Source organism: Myotis lucifugus, unplaced genomic scaffold, assembly GCF_000147115.1.
Source record: "Myotis lucifugus unplaced genomic scaffold, Myoluc2.0 scaffold_345, whole genome shotgun sequence".
NCBI classification, from domain to species: Eukaryota; Metazoa; Chordata; class Mammalia; order Chiroptera; family Vespertilionidae; genus Myotis; species Myotis lucifugus.
The window spans coordinates 289,573-311,060 of record NW_005871393.1 but is presented as its reverse complement, the minus strand read 5'-3'; the positions used below and the strand labels follow the sequence as shown (position 1 = coordinate 311,060).

General features: G+C 39.6%; 1 protein-coding gene and 2 non-coding genes across 3 annotated transcripts in view; all 3 read right to left on the bottom strand.

Moving 5' to 3' along the window:
* Positions 1–18,051, bottom strand: part of EIF3A (eukaryotic translation initiation factor 3 subunit A) — a 32,511-nt gene extending 14,460 nt beyond the window's left edge. The window contains 16 exon segments of the mRNA XM_014466565.2: positions 218–340; positions 1,996–2,109; positions 2,192–2,296; positions 2,698–3,045; positions 3,634–3,819; positions 4,066–4,182; positions 5,727–5,825; positions 6,216–6,320; positions 6,540–6,711; positions 7,633–7,841; positions 8,943–9,109; positions 9,112–9,141; positions 10,566–10,729; positions 11,110–11,246; positions 11,403–11,593; positions 17,865–18,051. Coding sequence (XP_014322051.1) covers positions 218–340; positions 1,996–2,109; positions 2,192–2,296; positions 2,698–3,045; positions 3,634–3,819; positions 4,066–4,182; positions 5,727–5,825; positions 6,216–6,320; positions 6,540–6,711; positions 7,633–7,841; positions 8,943–9,109; positions 9,112–9,141; positions 10,566–10,729; positions 11,110–11,246; positions 11,403–11,593; positions 17,865–17,913 — 2,316 coding nt within the window. The 5' untranslated portion in view covers positions 17,914–18,051.
* On the bottom strand, positions 4,942–5,069 carry LOC111828378. The gene has a single exon (XR_002832227.1). It is a non-coding gene; the product is annotated as a small nucleolar RNA SNORA19 (small nucleolar RNA).
* LOC111828379 lies at positions 5,974–6,103 on the bottom strand. Its single transcript, XR_002832228.1, has one exon. It is a non-coding gene; the product is annotated as a small nucleolar RNA SNORA19 (small nucleolar RNA).
* Positions 18,052–21,488: the final 3,437 nt, after the last annotated feature.

The window sequence follows — 21,488 nt, the reverse complement described above, 5'->3', positions numbered from 1 at the left end:
AACTGCAAATTTTATGCAGCCCACCATCGCCTTTAGAAAAATAGTGATGGCTGACTACTTAGTCTAGAAAATATTTTCAAGAAATGTGCTATTAAAATATTATTTAAATGGTAACATTATATGTGTTAGCTCAATACAAAATGTGCTACTGTATAGAAGAAGAACCCTTAAGGCAAAACTAAAACTCATGAACATTTCCCTGAAACCATAAATGTACCTCATAAACAGATTGTCGTGCTGCCTTGAGTCGCATTTCAAATAAATCTCTGTCTTCAAGCATTCGTGACATTCGATTCTTGTGTTCAAGAGCCTTTTCCCGTTCTAGCTGCATAGTAGTAATCTGCAAATACATAATAGTTAAATTTCCAAAGCATACATTATCTGATTACTAATTTACCCCAAATCCTGACATATCCTTGCAGAATACAAGCAGCTCCTGTGCCTCATCAACCTTACTATCTATCCTTCATGACAACAGGTCCCTAGGAAGGCAATCGGGGAGATGGATAATCGAGATATCTGCAAGAACGTTTTTATTTGGCCCACAGTAGCACAAATTTTTATAAAGGAAAAACTATAACTATGTATATGGTAAAACACCAAAAAATGGTAGTAAGCACTACGGTTGAATTATTAAAGGCATTTCTTCCTTAAAAACAACTGGAGGTTCAAGCAAGATGAACTACAGATTGAAGAAGGCTTTTCCTTGTGTGTCACAAGAGAAAAAAATGGACAGGGAAGAGATTGCAGCAAAACATCTCAAATATTTCATTTGATCTGCAGCACTTTTCCTAATTTTGTATCACAAAAATTTCAACTTCTAAAAAAATTTGGAGGAACCGGCAACACTTGTCCCAGAATGACAACAATCCAATGGAATCTGAGAAGGGGCTGTGTTCTCCACACTGCAGTCCTCACAAATGTACACTGTCTCCTGCCTATGGTTACTTTACTCTTTTTTAACCACAACCAAGTCATTTCTTTTTATTACAAATTTTGCTACTACAAGCAAACCTTACTTTTGTATCATTAGGTAAACAAAGACTAACAAAACTATAGATGCAGCTGTTTAGTCAGAAAACAACATATTGTATGATTCCATTTACCTAAAATACCCAGAATAGGCAAATCTAAAGGCAAAAAAGATTAATGGTAGAAAGGACACGAGGAATAACTGATAAATGGGTACCAAGCTTATTTTGGGGGTATGTTATAAAATTAGATAGTTGCACAATTCTGTACTAAAAAGCTGCACATGATGGTGTGTGAATTCTATCTCCATAAAGGTGTTTTTAAAAACTAAACTTTTCAGCTATACTTTGTATTTTATAAGTTTCATTTTTTAAAAATATATATTTTATTGACTTTTTACAGAGAGGAAGGGAGAGGGATAGAGAGTCAGAAACATCGATGAGAGAGAAAGATAGATCAGCTGCCTCCTGCACACCACCTACTGGTGATGTGCCCGCAACCAAGGTACATGCCCTTGACCGGAATCGAACCTGGGACCCTTCAGTCTGCAGGCCGAGGCTCTATCCACTGAGCCAAACCAGTTAGGGCATAAGTTTCATTTTTTAATCTCACTCTAAAAATGTCTATCTGTCCACCAATCTGTTAGTATGCACCCACTAAAGCACACCATTTCTGGCAAAAGAATACAAAACAAATCAGTTTTGCCCTAGCTGGTTTGGCTCAATGGATAGAGCATCGGCCTGCAGACCAAAGGGTCCCAGGTTCGATTCCAGTCAAGGGCACATAACTTGGTTGCAGGCTCCTCCCAAGCCCAGGCCCTAGTCAGAGCTGGAACAGGAGGCAACCAATTGATGTGTTTCTCTCATCATCCCCTCTCTTCCCCTCTCCCCCAAAATCAATGGAAAATATCCTTTCGTAAGGATTAACAAAATAAATCAATTTTGATATCCTGGTCCCATTAGTGACAGAGGATTTAATTATAGCTTACAGTCTAAAAATATTTCAATTAAATTAAAATCTTACTCTTTCTTCTTCTTGTTGTTCCCACAGATCCATGTCTTTAATCCTCTGTTCTTCATAAGCACTTTTTATTAGAGGGATTTCTTCCAAGCGTTTAGCTCTTTCAAAATAATCAATCTGAATAACATGAAAATAAATATAGTTTAAAATAAAATCTTTTAATCTGACATGTTAAAATTTTACCAGTTCTTTCATTTACCTTCTTTTCTTGATTCTTCAGGCGTTCCTGAAGTTCCTTCTTTTCTTTCTCTAGTTGTTCAACCTGCTTAGCCATGATGAAATCTGGATCCAGTTCTTCAAGATCCTGAATGGTAATAGAAATGCACAATCATTAATAAGAATGTAAAAGAAAAGAAAAAAAAGAATGTAAAAGAAATATGGAGCACTGCTTCTAGAATCAAATCCTGAATTACTTTTTATACAGTGGGTATATTTAAGCAATGTAAAAATGTTTTACAACAGTCACGTTTCCACTTGATTATAAGGACAAAAAATATGCATGTACCCAAACTCTGTTTTAACAGTGGTGAAAAACTGTATAGCTATTAAACACAAATGCTTACTTCACAGATTTTAGTTAATAAATCCTGTGTAACAAAATGAGTGAAACTACCAAATAACCCAAAATAAACCAATAAATGGTAAAGGACTGTGCTTCTAAGAGATCTGGATAAAAATAAGTTTAATGAGTAATGTGCTACATACTTCAATATCGATATCTTTGAATGCTTTGGCACCCAGTTCTGTTTTCTTGATCTGTTCCAGCCGCTCACGAACAGTTTTCTTTTTGATTTGTTCATGTTCCTGTAAGATCCGTTCCTTCTCTCTCTCCTTTGCCTCCTGTCTCAGCCTCTCTTCTTCAGCCTTCCGTACTTTCTGGAGTTCAGCTTCCCTCTGCTCCAATTCTTCTTTCTCACGCTGAATATTCAGACTCTCAAGCCGCTCTTTCCTTTCCTCAATTGTCTGACGGCGAGCCAGGATACGCTGATGCTCTTTCCGTGAATTTTTAAGGTATGCAGTAACAGCCAACTGATGTTGTTCTTCTTTCTCTTGCTTCAAAAACGAATGCATTTAAAAAATTAAGTGACATACCATGGTATTAGGCATCAAAAATTACTAAATAATCCTGAGGCATTACCCTTATGTGTTTGCATTTAGTAACAGAAGATGACATTATTCAAACTACAAGCTCTCAGTTCTAAATGCTACGTCGCTACTCCCACAGCAATGACATAGCTGAAAAACCTGTGTTTGCTAGGTCAACTTTTCTCTGCACCAAATCTCCTTTCAAGTGTTCAAGCCGGGGAAGAATACTAACAACACACAAACAAGGGAAAAAACATAGGCATGAAGGCAAAGCTCAATCAATCACAGTACTCCCTATTAGGATCATCATTGTGTGGTCTGTTGTACGCCCACCCAATACTTGTATTATTATGTGGTGTATTATTTTACCCAATGGGAGGCATCTCAGTCTTCTGTACATCTGATAAAGATATTTGATAAAAATACCAAATACAACTGAATAGGTAATCTATATTAAATCCCTTCTTTCAGACACCATCTTAAACCTTTTTGTGAAAAACATAGCATAAGGGCCCCTCATAATTTCTGTAGTCTATTTCTCCCAAAGATGCATACCAGTACATGAGCTGGTTTAATGACTTCAAGTGCTTTTGCGAGTACTGAGGACATGGCTGTCAGCTGGTTTCTTATCTGTTCCGAAGGCATGCTTTGCAAATAAGGACCAAGTGGAGCATCTTCTCGAGTAGCATAATTCAAATCAGATCCAAAACTAAGGGTCCGAGAAGTGTGGTCAATACGAACCTTTGAAAAGTAATTATTATCAATAGTTAAGTCTATATGCATATATGAAGTCAAATTTCTGATAAAAAATTTCAACTGAACTTGAGAAAAAAATTAATGAAAGCATGTTGAATACAAAACCTACAAGATTAGCTCAGGAAAGCTTTAAATTAGTGCCAATGTACCAAAAGCTAAGAAACAAAGGTTATGTGTTTTTAGTCCTCAAAGGCCTTGCCTTCCCCCTCAGTATCCCCTTACAGCACATACCTGCAGGTCACAGTGCCTGGCTGCATCTACAATGGCACGTTCCAGTTGGAAAGCATCAACAAAAGGAACCAGAGAAGTCAAACGAGAAAACTCAATGCTCTGATAAATTTGTGCCACCTGTACAAAAAAAACACAAGGTTACTAAAAATAGCTTATCATTTATTCAGCATTTTTTATATGCAGTCTTATATAATCACTAGAGGACTGGTGCACAGATTCGTGCACAGGTGGGGTCCCTCGGCCTGGCCTGCGCCCTCTCACAATCCGGGAACCCCTTGGGGGATGTTGGAGAGCCAGTTTCGGCCAGATCACTGCAGACCAGGCCAAGGAACCCCACCAGTGCACAATCCGGGCCAGGAGGGCTCCAGGGTGTGTCCGGCCCTTTGCGCCCAGTCCCGATCAGCCGGACCCCAGGAGCAAGCTAACCTACCGGTCAGAGAGTCTACCCCCTGGTGGTCAGTGCACCTCATAGCAACTGGTCGAATGGTCGAACAGTTCGACACTTAGCATATTAGGCTTTTATTATATAGGACAGGATGGGAAGTAGAAATTATGCCCATTTTTCAGAGAAAAGAAGTTGAAGCTCAGAGTAGCTATGTTAACAGTATATTGCTGGATTTGGCATTCCAATAAAAGGCTCTCAAACCCAAGTCCTGTGTTTTAAACCAGCGGTCACCAATCTTTCAGACCTCACAGACCACCAGTGGTCCACGGACCACCGGTTGGCAGCTGCTGCTTTAAACCGTCACCTCATACCATTTCAGAAAAGCATCATCTTTTCATAGTCTCATCAAACAAAACAAAAAAACCTAACTGGTTACATATTTGCAGATAAAGACCAGCTACCTAATTCACCTGAACACTTTTTATAAAACTGTTTGTCTGAAGGAGACTGGCAGCATTACTACTTAGTTATACTGCTAATTAGCCTTCAACTATTTGTATAGCACATGAGAAATAACGCTACTCCCATATACAAGAAAGCAGGTCAATGAAATGTGCGCAAATACTGAAGTGAACATATAATAAAAGCCCCTCCCCCAAATGAAACAAATGAAAGACAAAACAGAAACTTTGAAGCCATATTATAAACTACAATACTCAAACGTAAGAAATCAGACTAAAATATGTTAAAAGACTGATAATACCTAGTGTAAGCAGGAGAAAAGGCTATCTCATTTACAACTGGTGTGACCCTTAATAGACTCTTTTCAGGAGCTACTAAAGCTTTAAACGTGTAAAGTCTATGACTAATTCTTATGCTACAGAAATCACAGAAGTATGCAAAGAGAAGTGTAAAATGCTCACTGCAACCTTTTTCTAATAGCAAAAAGCCTAGAAATACAGATTTATATCAATAGTCTGAATATATAAGTCATAGTACCCTTAGACAATGAAAAGCTCTGTAGGTATTAAACGAAATAAGGTAGACCCTACTAACAAGGGAAAATGTACAAAGACACTGTTCAACAAAGAAAGCAGTTGTAAATTTTGTAAAATTCTTTTTTCATATCAAATAGATAAGACTAATTTTGGACAGGGAATAGAATTTTGGGAGACTTTCACTTCCTATGTCATTCCTAAATTTTTCAGTTTTGCAATCAAAACAATCAAGGAAGGAATTCTAGTTCTTACATAAAACATCCATTTTTCATTTTTACCTGCTGCAGAAGACGGAGTATGGTGTTGTTTTGCAGCTGTGGGACATACTGTTGCAGCTCTGGTTCCTTTTCAGGTTGGTCCTTAACCCAATTTAGAACCTATAAAAATCCATTAAATTAAAAGAAAAAAACTTACATTTTCTTTGTAACAGATACTAAAACATCTACAGCAGAATTTTTTCAGTTTCCTTAGACAAAAGTATCAACAAAACACAAAAAATGCAGAATGTGTAATGAAGCTATGAGTACTTGTCTGAAGGTGACTGACAGCAATGGCTAAGGCAAGCCATGCTGCTAATTTACCTCCACAGGTTTGTTTAGCACATCAGAAAAATCTTTTCTCTTGACACAAAGAAAAAAGACAATGAAATGTGCACTGACTTCAAACACATAGGATAATACTTCTCTCTTAATAAATAGAAATATATCTAAAACTGCACTAGGACAAGCTATATGGTGATATAATCAAACGTAAATGCAAAGGCTTACCTTTGTGACTCTCTCACAGAGTTTTAGGGGGTTAAATTCTACTTCCAGCCAATTGTAAAGGTCTTTCACTTCTGAGACAACATATTGTAGTACATTGAATCTAACCTACAGTAAACAAAACAAAAAGTTTAATTGCTAAAGGAAAATTTCCAACTGGAATTGTGAACTGATAAAAAAAATACAGAATTAGAAATCTGAAAAATGATTAACAAGTAAAACAAACACCAGTAGTTAATCATGAATTATAAAATCTGACCATACAGTTTTCTGTTCGAATCATATTTATGTGTGTACAGATATATGAATGTTCAAATGTATACCAACCATATCGTTAATAAGGCCAATTCGTGTTGGTGGGGCTTGAAGACCTAGCAGTGTTGCAAGGCGCCGTTGTTTTTCAACTATGATACCATCCATATCCAGAAGTCGAGCAATATCAGTACGCTCAGGAGTAATAGGGATGGAAAGAGTGGCCAAAAGCACTCTAGTAGACATTCTGCAGAACAAAGTTACAAATCTGTTAAATCTGTAAATGTTACTTGATAAGCAGAGAAAGACACTACTCTTTAACCATCTAGTATCATAAGCCAGTGACAGACTATGTATATCACCATGTGAATGTGAACTATATTCATAAATATTCGTTAAAGCATAAAATTATTTATTTATAAATGGACGTACTAAAATGAATACCTTAAGAATAAAAACTTCACCCACTTACTCCTGTCAAATTTGTTCTAAGAATAGGTTTTAAATACTTGTATATGGATAGAAAGCTTATACCTTAACACTGTCTTTTATATTTCTAATATTCCATTTTTCTCAATTGCACTGTAAGCAGAGTTGGACAAGATAGCTACTGAAGATCAATACTACCCAAGCCCTAGCCAGTTTGGCTCAGTGGATAGAGCATCGGCCTGTGGACCAAAGGGTCCCAGGTTCAATTCTGGTCAAGGGCACGTACCTCAGTTGCAGGCTCCTTCCGTGCCCGGGCCCTGGTCAGAGTGCACGTAGGAGGCAACCAATCGATGTGTTTCTCGCACATCAATATTTCTCTCTGTCTTTCCCTCTCTCTTCCACTCTCTGAAAATCAATGAAAAAACATCCTAGGATGAGGATTTAAAAAAATAATAAAGGAAAACTAATTTTAAAAAAAAAGACTACTACACAAGAAGAATATCTGGAGACACTTTTGGTTGTCACAAACTGGAAGGACTGCTACTGGAATCCAGTGGGTAGAGAAAAGGAATGCTGCTAAACATCCTAAATGCACAGTCCCCCACCACAAAGAATTATCCAAACCCAAATATCAATAGTGCAGAGGTTGAGAAACCCTAATCTAGAACATACTACCATGTCATTTAATAATAGATATTTGTTTCATAATGTCAGTTCTATCCAACTATAACATTCTTACCTTTGCATCTCTTCTTGGGTAAGATTCTTTCTCATTTCTCTAGATAGATGGTAAAGACGATGGAGTGTAGATGCATGAAAAAGAGCATTTCCCGATTTCCAAAAGACAGTTGAGACTTTGTTATAGTAATTTGCCATCAACTGAGGTTTAGGTGGTTTTTTAGATAAAGAGAATAGCCCATGAATATCTTCCACAGCTTTGAATGCTTCCTAAAATTAGGAGTATAAATTAGTCATTGCATTCTAAACCAAACAAAAATCTAATTCAAATCTCGTTATGAAACCCAAAGCACAAAACACTTAATAAAAGTGGCAAATAAAATGCTTTCATGTGTGGTTCTTTTTATTCATCTGTAACCTAGTATCTAATATATTTCTGAAAACTGCCATAATTGCAAAAATACAAAATTCTTAAAACTCTTTAAAGTAGAAAGAGCAGACTTGTTAAGAAAAATGTGTATAACATCACACAACTTGGGGGAATATATAAAAAAAAATCTGGAAGAACACAAAACACAAGAGAAGTTATTCTGAGTTATAAGATCATATATGAATATTGTCTTCTTTATATTTATCCATATTTTCTATAATGAACACGTTTTCTTGTGTTCTATATAACTTTTTCCTCCTTAATTCATCAGGTAGTTATTTTAAGGGTGTCCCTACAGAAAAAGGAAGTTATAAGAAAACAGTGGGAAATCAAATCCCATTTTTCACCTGGTTGAAAAATTGATTTCTCTGTAATTTCAATTAGATTTGGGGGGATTAAATATATTAAAGTTTCAATTTATGACTCCAGAATGTGAAAATGTCTTTGTGAAATTCTTAGTGTGAAAAGGCCAAGTAGAGAATGATTCCCAACATGGCTGAGACCTCCATCGTAGGATTGATTACTCATCACGTATGCTAAGTTGAAGCAACACCAAGAAATCTAGGAGAAAATCCAGTGCATCACTTCTCTATTCACAGTAAAAGACAAGTTCTGTTTTTTAATTTCCAACCTGACACCACCAATACTTTTGCAAAATACAGTAATATTCTCCTCTAGACTTATTTCATCACGAACCAGTAAAAAGTTCACACACTAAGCAGCACTGAGGACTATTTTATATGGAAAGAAACTGGGTCCAAAAGAAATTACGCGATTTGGTCTAGACTTCATAGCTGGCACCTAGAACCAAAATATTCTGAGATTCCCTGTCCAGAACTCTCCCTACTCCATCAGACAATCTTAAATCCCTCACCTATTAAAACTGACCAACAGGTATCAAGATAAAGATACTCAGGAAGGGGGGAAATATGGGCTGTTACCTGCCACAACTCCATGCTGATAGCGCTGTCCAACTGAACAAGCCTGGTCTCCAAATGCATAGACTGGCTCTCTGGATTATTAAGATTGATTGCTGTACTTTGATTGTGGTGGCGTTGAATCTGAGACAAGTGCATTCTCAAATTGTCACACAGCTTACGGAATTCAGCTTACGGGTGTATTGGAGGCAGAATTTGAAAGCTATAAGCATAAAAGTAAAATATATTAGGTACTTTCCACAATCAACTTAAGTACTGAATAAGTTTTATTTCATGTATTAAGATCAACTATTTAAGTAAGATTTACCAAACTAATCATGTCTTTAGAAGTGATGAGAGTTGTAATTCACTTCATGTGCCCTGACCACCTTTTGGATATAGTCATCAGATGTCCTAGGACTAAAATATGGTTCTGAGTTTACAAATAGGAATTATTCAAATTTGGGTCTAGGAGGGACTCACCTTTCAAACACTTATTTCAAGTCCTAAAACAGCAAAAAGAAATTCTAGCCTGAAATACAGACGACCCTTGAACAATACAGGTCTGAACTGTGCAGGTTCACTTATACACAGGTTTTTTTTCAGTAAGTACTGTAAATTTATTTTCTCTTCATTACAATTTTCTGAACATTTTCTTTTCTCTGGCTTACTTTAGTATAAGAATACAACATGTAATACTTATATAAAATATGAGTTAATTGATTATGTTATTGGTAAGACTTCTAGCTAACAGTAGACTATTAGTTATGTTTTTAGGGAGTCAAAAGTTCTATGTAGATTTTCAACTGCATGGAGGGTCAGCACCCCTAACCCCCATGCTGTTCAAATGTACAATGAACTTTGTTACCTTAACTTGCATAGACAGGAAGCTTTTGTACTAATGAAAACTATACAAATTGGGACTTGTGGTATAGACGTGCACGTGAACTACTTGCTATCATGAAAACATTAATATTTCGCCCAGCTGGTGTGGTTCAGTAGTTGAGTGTTGTCCTATGAATCGGGAGGTCGCAGTTCCATTCCCAGTCAAGACACATGCCCAGGTTGCAGGCTCGATCCCCAGTCGGGGGCATGCAGGAAGCAGCCAATCGATGATGTTTCTCTCATCCATACTTCTATCTATCCCTCTCCCTTCCTCTCTAATAATAAAAATAAATATCAATAAAAAAGTTTATTTTTTCAATCACCTGGAAAACTCCAAAATGAGTTTAAAAGGTCTTTCAATCATCAATGAAATACATTTCATATAAAATTACCTTAAATAGTAAAACAAATTTCTTAAAAAGTCACTTATTTACTATTCAAATAAATGCCAATATTTCAATTGGGATAAAAACTATGTAAAATTAACAGTTAATCTTTTGCAAAATCTATTCGTTAAGATTTTTTTAAATTATTATTGCTTTTTAGAGAGAGAGAGGAAGAGAGAGGGAGAAAGTGAAACATTGATATGAGAGCAAAACATGGATCGGCTGCCTCCTATACACCACCCACCAGGATTGAACTTACAACCTGGGCATGTGCCCTGATCAGGAATCGAACCAGCAACCTTTCAGGGCCCAGGACAAGGGCCTGGGCTGCAAATTATATTCTTAAGTCAACTTTTCAAATCAGTTCTTGTTTTACCTTGTTGGGCAATATCATGGTAGAGACGCTCTACTCTAGAATTGTTTCGAAGAAGGTCCAAACACTGTCTGTATGATTCCCACAGGAATTTAACCCATGGAGTTAAAAGTAACCTGTCAGTACGATCCTGAGTGTCTTCGCCACTTACAGCACTTAGGAGAACACTACAAAAACATAAAATATATTGAAAACATTTTTAGACATGGTTTCCTACTTTGCCATGATGAAAACACCAAAACCGATAATCATTGTAAAATAGTACATATTCTTCCTACAACTTTGAACACACTATAAAGCTGTCACACTTAGTGTCCAATTATTTGAATTCCCAATCCATTGTACAACCATTTAAATTAATACATACCAATCTAAAGGTTGTAATTTTCCACTTTTATGAACTTTAACAAACACGATTCTTTTGGTTACTATACATTTGAAATCTCAAATATTAGCAATCTTTCTAATAAACACCTACTTCAAATCAGGATGGAGACACATGTATAGAAAAACACAGAAAAGTTTATTAGCAGTTTAACCCAAATACCTCTCAGGAGTTTGAATATTATCCAGATCTTCTATGTCTAAGACCATCTGCTGGGATTCTTCTTTAGCGGCTTCAGTTTTTTCCTCTGCCAATTTCAAATATGCCCTAACAACATCCTCTAGAGATTTGATGTTCACCTAAGAAAAACAAAAAAATAAAATAAAACTTTCCCCAACAAAACATAAAATATCTTAAAGCAAATTTTATGACATAGCATATATTTACTTTGAACGGTAAACTCAAAATTACTAAATGCACTTATAAAAAAATATTAAACCCAGCTCTGTTCATACCTGTTGACAAATGTTCTTATACTGGTATAATCCTTCTTTAGCCAAATGGCTCTTTCGAAGATCCACACAAAGTTCCAAGTATTTCAACATGATTGGTTCGTGTATTTTTTGCCATGTTCTATGTTTCTTACTTTTCATAACATCATAAAGAACATCCAAAGCAGGTTGCTTTTTGCCAACCTCAAGAAATTCTGAAAAGGTAATTCATCAGAATTAAAATCAGTAATATATATTATACAAAAGTCTAAATCTTGCTTTTTAAATTGGCTGTTTTACTTTCTGAACTCATTACCATCTCTTTTTAGGTCATATTTATTTTTGACTTCTAAAGCTATGCCAAAATTACCCAAGGCAAAACCATGAAAACTGGTTACTATCTCAAAATATGGTCTACAATTCCTCTGTACCAAACATATCTTTCTAAATGATTTTAAAGTTCCAGAAACTGAAGTCATGAGGAAAAATAAATCTCCCCAACAAACGGAGAAAGGTATTTTAGTCACCAATGCTCTGATGTAATCTTTGCTAGTTCATGCTAAGACTTGAGGCAAGAAAAATACATTAAATTTATGTTCCTTTAAGATCAACTGACTATGTCAGTCTATTTCTGGGCTCTCTATTCTGAATATTCTCTACTGATCTATGTATCTAGTCTTTTGCCAATGTACCTCACTGTCTTGATTCCTATAAAGGAACACATGGTAAGGTCTTAGACCAGATAGTGTGAGTGTCCTAATGCTATTCTTCAACATTGTATTGGCTATACTAGGTCTTTTGCCTTTCATATAAACTTTAGAATTAGTTTGTAGATATCTACAAAATAACTCACTGGGATTTTCAACTGGGATATTCTATACATCGAGTTTGGTAGAACTGACAACTTAAAATTTAGTCTGCCAAAACATGAGCAAAGAGTATGTCTCCACTTATCCCAGTCTAAACACGAGGAAATATTAAGACAGTTTCCCAATTGAGGGACATTCTATAAAATACCAAACCAGTACCCTTCAAAATTATCAAGGTCATCAATAAGGAAAGTCTAAGAAACTGTTACAACCAAGTAGCCTAAGGAGACAGGACAAACAACTAAATGTGATGCATCCTGAATGAGATCCTGAAACAGAAGGACATTAGAGAAAGCTGAGGCAATATGAATGGAGTATGGCCTTGGTTAATAATAGTCCATCAGTATTTGCTCATTAGTTGTGACAAACGTACCATTATACTGATATAAGATATTAATAGGGGAAACTGTGTGTGGTATATATGGGACCTCTGTACTACCTTTGCAATAATTCTGCAAATCTAAAACTTAACTTCTACAACTGTTTATTTTTTAAAACTGGGAGGAAAGACGTTTTAGAATATAGAGCAAAGAAACACTTTTGAATTCACTGCCAACTAAAACTGAAGGCATTCTATATTTGGCAATATTTCAAAATCCAGTTCTAATCTCATGTTCTATGTATATTATTGCTCATTTTGAAATTCAGTCAAAAGCAAAGGCTCCTCTATCACATTATTTCTGACTAAAGTTGAAATTTATCTTATTGTTCATCATTTTTTGCTTTCTTTTACACAAACAATAAACTGGGGGGGGACAGGACACTGTTTAAGTCACCTGGTTATGTTCGACCTAAATTCATTATGTAATTGCCAAATTTCACAAACAGTATCTTTTCACTAAACACTTGAACAACTTGGGAGCACTAAAACACTAGTTTTACACTATACAGGTACAAAATGTCTTAAAACATTACATCTTCATTTTTTAAAATCATTGTTTAATTTCCTCCTTAAGAAAAGAAATCTGGCCCTAGCTGGTTTGGCTAAGTGGATAGAGTGTCGGCCTGCAGACTGAAGGGTCTCAGGTTCGATTCCGGTCAAGGGCACATGGCCGGGTTGCGGGCTCGATCCCCAGTAGCGGATGTGCAGGAGGCAGCCAATCAATGATTCCTTCTCATCACTGATGTCTCTCTCTCTCTCTCTCTCTCTCTCTCTCTCTCTCCCCCTTCCTCTCTAAAATTAATAAAAAATATATATTAAAAAATTATTTAAAAGAAATCTGCCCAGCTGGTGTGGCCCAGTGTTTGTGCGTCCCCCCATGAACCAAGAGGTCACTGGTTCAATTCCCGGTCAGGGCACATGCCTGAGTTTCGGGCATGATTCCCCAGGGGTGTGTGTATAGGAGGCAGCGATCATTGTTTCTCTCTCATCCATGTCTCTACATCTCTATCCCTCTCCCTTCTTCTCTCTCTAAACAATAAAAACATATTTTTAAAAAAATCTTTGCCTTGGCCGGATAGCTCAGTTGGTTTAAGTGTGATCCCAATATGCCAAGGCTTTGGGTTCTATCTGGATCAGAGCACATACAAGCAGCCAATGAATACATAAATAAGTGGAACAAGTCAATGTTTCTCTGTTACACTCCCCCTTCCTCTTTCTCTCTAAAAATCAATAAATTGTTAAAAATATTTGACAAAATTATTTAAGAGTAAACTAACAATGTATAGCATTATCTACCATGCAACTCTGTGCTAAGTAAAGAATAGGTGAAAAGACCCCTTATTTGGGGGTTTTACTAGAACTACAGGTTTAGTAATTCTCTACTATTTCTTCTTCCAATTATCACATCTCTCAGGAATGCTGACTGTGAACACTCCTTGCCCTGAGAAAGCTACAAACAATATTATAACTCTCTAGTATAGAAAAAGCTTGCAACAGGATAAATCACAACACAACATACTGAAATAAATACCTTTATACAATAACCTACTTCATCAAATATTCCTCATATGTAAATGATTGCAAATCCCTCTTCAATACTTCAAGTTAATAAACTGAATATTTCCATTATGAGAAAGTCCATTTTCAGTTGTCAATTTTATTACACCCTCTCCCCCAAAATGCTATGAAATGAAACAAGACATACTATAACTAGATACCTTGTTGGAATAATAAACCTTTCCTGTTTTAAGGGGTCCACACCTATCTATCTTATTCCTGGAGCATGCACATCAGGTTATTTTCTAAAATGCAACAGTAGAATTTAGGTCTTTTTCACAACTATTTAACAAAAACCGTATCCATCAGCCAAAAATTGGGAGCAAATGTTTTTAAATTTATCCTTTACACTGAAAATATTGTTAACAGCAGCACTAAAATGACCTATTCTATATACAATTCCCAATCTTATATTAAAGATTTAAATCTTACATTACTGTATGTAAGTACTGTCAATATCTTGTAACATAAAATAGGAACAAAGAGAGTTGAAGTTGAGAGCTGGCCCCAGTATGGTGTGATGGCAAAATACTAAACTGTCTAAAAATAGTTCACTTTCCCAATCTCTGATTTTTAAATGGGAAAGTGTGGTTTCTTAATGACATTCTAAAAATAAAAATAAAAGTCTTGTTTAGGAATAGAATTAAAAGTATTTTTCACTCCTAGATAGCCAATCAAAATTTGCTTCCAAATCCCATACCATATTTTCAAACAAGCCACCAAAGCAAATGCATTAAAAAATAATTTTTAATAGGATAAACACTTCAACCATCAACAAATAGCAACAACAAAAAACATGGATACCAGGCAAGGATGTTTTTAAAAAGAAAAAACTAGAATGGGAACAGATTTCTCATGATAATCCATATGTCTTTACCCTAACATACACAAGTAGGATTTAGATGTAGTTCCTCTGAATTATTTGATTGGGGGCGGGGGGGGGGGGGGGGGGGGGTGTGAGTATGGAAAGAACTGTCACACTAAAGGTTCTATTTCAATGTTTAAGAATGTTCCTTTCCAGATTGATATTCCGGAGAAAAAATAAAAATCTGGAATTATAAACTATTAGTGCATTTCTGAGTTTACCTTCCAGATACAATGAGTGAAACTATGTATCTATCTATAAAGGAAAAGTTTAGGTGAACCTCTCAATCTTACTAGTTTGAGCAGCAGACCAAGTAGATCAGCTATATTGTTACACAATTTGTGGGTTTAATAACAACTATTTTTAAATCCCCCAGGTAGTTTCATTAAAAAGCTATTACAGGGTCAGAAGCAGCTAATTTGGCACTACTAACAATATAATCTGGAAAAAGGGCTTTTCCCAAGTGATACCAGGTTGTGAATTTTTTGCCTGTAACTGCGGGGCCAAGCTCTCATCTTCCTGAATTATTGCAATTGTTTTCCAAAAACATTGCTCTGATATACAGACTCGGGGTGACCTAAAGGACTATTCTACTTAAATGTATTCACATTTTATTGCGATAACGCAATGGATTACGTCTTAATGTGTTTGAGGCTACAAACGTTAGATAAAACACTCAGATAAAATGAGGTTATTCCCATTGAACGAAAGGTGCTTTTATTATCATCCTATTTAGTTTAAGCAGTGCCATTCGCCATCTACATTCGGCTCACTTTGACACTAAGAGATATTACTCACACGATCAAAGGTACACAAATTACTACATGAATGGCAAAGCATTTCCTCTCCACCACAGAAACACCCATCTTACAGCTTAAAAGAGCTGCAGGAGCCTACAGTCTTTTTGTAAAACTATAGAAACAAAATTCACTCCCCGCCAGCAGTGTCCTTCTCATCTTGCCTACTTTAATTTTAGATGCTTTGCCCAACTTCCCCTTCATGAATCAAATCAATTTCAACTTAGAAAACGTGAAAGAAAAAAAAGTTTTTAAGATTTGTTACACATCATGTATCCCTACTAAGTTTAAAAAGTTACTGAAATATTAAGTTCCTATGAAGGGTAATAAAGCCTGAACACATCAAATGAGTCGCACGCAGGCCCTGGAGACCACAGTGCTTCAGCCGATGAGAAAGGGGGGAGGAAGCCGCTGGCGAAAGCCTTCAAATGACTGTAAAACATCCACAACAGCAAACCCAGGAGAATCTCACCCAAGTCATTTAACAGAATGGTAAATTTTGAAACTTTAAAAAAATATCCTCACTCGGCTACAGTTTATCTTTATTTTGTAATAATAAATTTCGATCTATTTTCTTTCCTATAAACTTAACAGCTCCCCTGTTCTAACCATGAGACAGCTGGTTAGAATGGGTAGTCGATCAGATCTTTAGTTGTAGTTTTCTAACAATGACTCTGCCCACAGAATGTAGAATCAACCTATGCCCGACTGTCAACTCTCTCAAAGCTGTTACTGTTCGCTAAAACGATGAGCATGTGACAAACACACCTCTAGCCCTGCTCGCTCAATTTTATGCAATGACTGACACTGACCTTTCGGAAAGAGGAATCTTCAAACCAGCTAACAAAATAAGCCTCCCACACACACATAATACCGTAGCACACAGGGTGCATCCATCTACAACACGGATGGGACCCAGAACTCGTGTGGGTGGAGGCAGGGTGAAGACAAGGGCTATGGGGCGCCCCAACAAATCGCGAGGCTAATAAAAACCCTCAACAAGAAACTTTTTAATGTAACTAAAGACCCGAGGCAGGCAGAATGCCCCCGTACCCCCATAACGCCCACGGAATAAATGCCTCCGGAACACATCGGGACTCGCACAAGTTTCCCCGAAAAGGCCCGAGTACACGGAGGGAACTAGAAATCGCAGGCGGCCACGCTGCGGCGGAAAAAAAAGGCTCCTCTGGCCGCCCAGGGACTCAGCTCCATCCCTGGCCCAACCACTCACTCCCGGAGTGACCTTGGGCCAACCATTCCCTCTCTCTAGGCCTCAGTTTCGTTCTCTTTTGAGCGAGAACGTGAAGTCTTTCTGTTCAGAGCGTCAACTCTGGCCCAACTTCCTGTGATTCCGAATGGGCTTTTGGGCAGCCAATAATCAATGCCAGAAAGAAAAAAAAAAGCTGAAAACCGGTTCTGTGGGTCAGAAGCAAAGGCACCGTGGCTGGAAGAAGAGCAAGTGGACCCTGACCCAGCAGAGCACCGCGCCGGGTGTGGGGGGCGGAGGGGCCCGGGGGAGGCCGGAGGTGGGCCGGCCCGGCTCCCGGCCCCTGCGGAGGTGGAGTCGAGGTTCTCGCGTGCATTGTCCCCGGGAGAGGAGCCATGTTTCTTCCTCCCCGGCACTCCCAGATGGCGGCCAGAGGCGCGGGGGCCTCAGCAGACCGAAGACCCAGGGCCTGAAGAGCGAGGCGGGGGGGGGAGACAGGGTGGAGGAGCCGGTTCCGGCCCGGGTGGCTCCGTCTCCGGGGCGGCGGCCCCCAAGGCGCACCAGGAGGCGACGGGGGGACGGAAGGGCCCCCAGGGCGACGGTTCCCGGCTCCGCGCCTCCCACTCCGGGTCAGTTGGGACGAGAAGGGGAACCCATGCCCAACTACGGTCTGGGACGGCGGCGGGCAGGCCGCATCGACCCCCTCTCCGGCCGCAGTCCGGCAGCGGAACAGCGAGAAGCAGGCGCGGGCCCCCCGACCTCTGAGGCCTCGGCCACCCCAGCCCCGAGCGCCCCGACCCCCTACTCACCGTTGGCGCGTTTGAGGGCATTTTCCGGCCTCTGGAAATAGGCCGGCATCTTGGCGGCAGGCTCAGCTCACCCAGCGTCAGGGAACTCCTTAGTGGCCCGGGCCGAAGGGGAACCAGCGCGAGGTCCCACGCGCCTCACCAGCAGTCGCCCGCGCCCAGCCAGCCAGCCAGCGATGGAAAGGAGGGACCCACGTGACCTCCGCGCGGCGGCGGCGCCGCGGCCTAGGCCCCGGATGTAAGGGGGCGGGCCTCCGCGTGCGCACCAACCGTCTCCCGCGCGCAGGCGCGCTGACTTTACGCGCGGCGGCTGACGTGGCGGCGGCTGGCGCCATCCACGCGCTTAGGTGCCCCCTCGGAACTCCGAGGTTGAACGCGAGGGGAGCGGTTCTCAGGCCCCTCACCGCTCAGGCGACACTCGGGCTGGGACAGGTGAGCTTTGGGTCCGAGTTTCTGTCTCACTAGAAGGCAGGCGTCTGCACAGATTTATTTTTACCGTGATTTGTGCGGAGTCGTGCAGAGTTGGAACCAGTCCGGTGCATCCGCCCAGCAGCGGTTCTCAACCTATGGGTCTCGACCCCTTTGGGGATCAAACGACCCTTTCACAGGGGTCGCCTAAGACCATTGGAAAACACATATATAATTACATATTGTTTTTGTGATTAATCACTATGCTTTAGTTATGTTCTATTTGTAACAATGAAATTGGAGGTCACCACATCAGGGATTTACTGGGGAGTCCATAACAGTAGCAAAATGACAGTTATGAACTAGCTGCGAAAATAATTTTAGGGTTGGGGGTCCCCCCACCATGCGTAACGGTCTTAAAAAATCGCGGCATTAGGAAGGTTGAGAACCACTGGAACGGAAATGCACCGAGCAGGTGTACCTAGGTCAGCGCTGCTCACCCCCGGGGATAAGTGGTGGCCAGTCCATCACGGACTAGCGTGGGGAGGAGCGATGCAGCGGGTAACTGCAGAAGCAAGCACATTTCACATCTAGGTAGCAAAAGAGTGGGTGAGTCCCAGCCGGTTTGCTCAGTGGATAGAGCGTCGGCCTGCGGACTGAAGGGTCCTGGGTTCCATTCCAGTCCAGGGCACGTGCCCGGGTTGCAGGCTCGATCCCCGGTAGGGGGCGTGCAGGAGGCAGCTGATCCATGATTCTCATCATTGATGTTTCTCTCCCTCTCCCTCTCTGAAATCAACAAAAAAGCATTTTTATTTATTTTTTTAATATATTTTATTGATTTTTTACAGAGAGGAAGGGAGAGGGATAGAGAGTTAGAAACATCGATGAGAGAGAAACATCAATCAGCTGCCTCCTGCACACTCCCCACTGGGGATGTGCCTGCAACCAAGGTACATGCCCTTGACCGGAATCGAACCCATGACCCTTCAGTCCGCAGGCCGACGCTCTATCCACTGAGCCAACCGGTTAGGGCCAAAAAAGCATTTTTAAAAAATAAAAACATTGGTGACACAGAGATTGCCTGAGTGGGGGAGGGGAGGTTCCCAGACAAGGCTAGTGGGGAGCTGAGACCTGAAAGATGGGAACAGACCAGTGACAGCAACCTGGCAGAGGGCAAAAGCGCTGCAGCAGGACAGACCTGCATGTTCGCAAACACGTGGAGTGCTGTCGCCTTGACATTCAGCACACGTGACAAACGTAAGAAAGATGAGCGCTAGTGACCAGAAGATCAATGTGTAACCGGCCTTTTGCTGCAGTCTTTATTGTTGATTAATAACCTTAATGTTCAAACATTATTTACACCTAGAGTTTGAAAGCCACTTAAACCGAATGTAATTGCTCAAACCCTTGGTCTGAAATTCAGAAGACTTCAGAAGAAAAATTCAGAAAGCAGCAGTGGAATAAATTATGGAAACTTGTATTACACATTTTGTAAATAATAGAGGGTATGGGTGGACTAGAGTACTACATTAATGAACAAGAAAACCACAGTATATACACACAAAAAGAATTTCCCCTCATTTTTTCTGCCTCAGCAAATAGGTGTGTGTGTTTTTTCTATTTAACTGTAAATTTATCACTGTGAAAAAATTTAGGGGAAATGCAAATGGACAAAAAAAATAAATCACAAATTCTAAAAAAGATTATTTTTAAATTAAAATTCAGAGAGTTCTTCCTCCAAAATGTTTGAACCACTCCAAATGTCTGAGCTTACTCCCCAAAAACATAAGAGCCAGACGGGGTTGGGCAACAAGTACTAAGAAGCTGTAGGAACTGTTTTATGGGGCAGGATCAAGAGACTCGTGTGTGTATATAATAATTAAGTCAAAATTAAAGAGCTACACATAAGAGCGAATACAGCTTTTAAATGCTGTAGATAAAAAACTAGTAGTCCATCGAGAGACCTAACAGAATAAAATAGAAGGAAACCTGGCCTAAATAGCAGAAAAAGCTTTCCAACATTCTTATATTTCCATTATCATATCTGAATGGAAACGGTAATAAAATGACCTTATTAATTAATATTTATTATTTGGCAGACCTAAAATGAGGCAAACAATAGAAAATTGGGAGGTAAAATGAAATCCAGTTATCTCTGTTTCTTTAACTTTCTCTCTCAAGTTAAAGCATGTGAAGCATTTGGGAATAGCCAATGATCATTTAAGTGCACTAAGTAAAGTTATTTAGAGACTGGTACTGTATTTGTGAATAAGTAAAGGTATAATGTCAATTTCCACGCTAAATTTACCTATTAAATTCAACCAACAGGTATTCAGTACCAACTAACAGCCATAATGTTAGATGCTGGGAATAAAAAGATATAAGATGCCTGCTTTCAAGGACTTGGTTCACTGGTGCAGGTGATACAAGATAGGACCTATTCTGGGCCAGGAGAAAAGCAACTTGTTGATTAATGCTCACTTATCCTATATAATAAAAGGCTAATATGCAAATCGACCAAATGGCGGAATGACTGGTCGCTATGACGTGCACTGACCACCAGGGGGCAGACGCTCAACACAGGAGCTGCCCCCTGGTGGTCAGTGCACTCCCACAGGGAAGGGGAGGGCCCCGCTCAGCCAGAAACTGGGCTCACGGCTGGCGAGCGCAACAGCAGTGGCGGGAGCCTCTCCCTCCTCCACTGCAGCGCTAAGGATGTCCGACTGTCGGCTTAGGCCCACTCCCAGTTAGACATCCCCCAAGGGCTCCCAGACAGAGAGGGTGCAGGCTGGGCTGAGGGATGCCCCCCTCCAGTGCACGAATTTCGTGCACCGGGCCTCTAGTGAGAAAATAAGCAACCTGAATATGTTAGAAACCACTTTAGGAAATGGTAAGAGGAAGTGATCAGATTGATGAAGGATATTTTCCTTAATGAAGCTACTTTTATACTACATATGACTGGATAATTTCTCTTAATACGATATTTTGGGGGGTTTCTGACTTGAGGGAAGTAAATAAGATTCTCAAAAAAACAGTTGTTGCCCTAACCAGTTTGGCTCAGTGGATAGAGCGTCGGCCTGCGGACTGAAGGGTCCCGGGTTCGATTCCGGTCAAGGGCATGTACCTTGGTTGCGGGCACATCCCCAGTAGGAGGCAGCTGATTGATGTTTCTCTCTCATCGATGTTTCTAACTCTCTATCTTTCTCCCTTCCTCTCTGT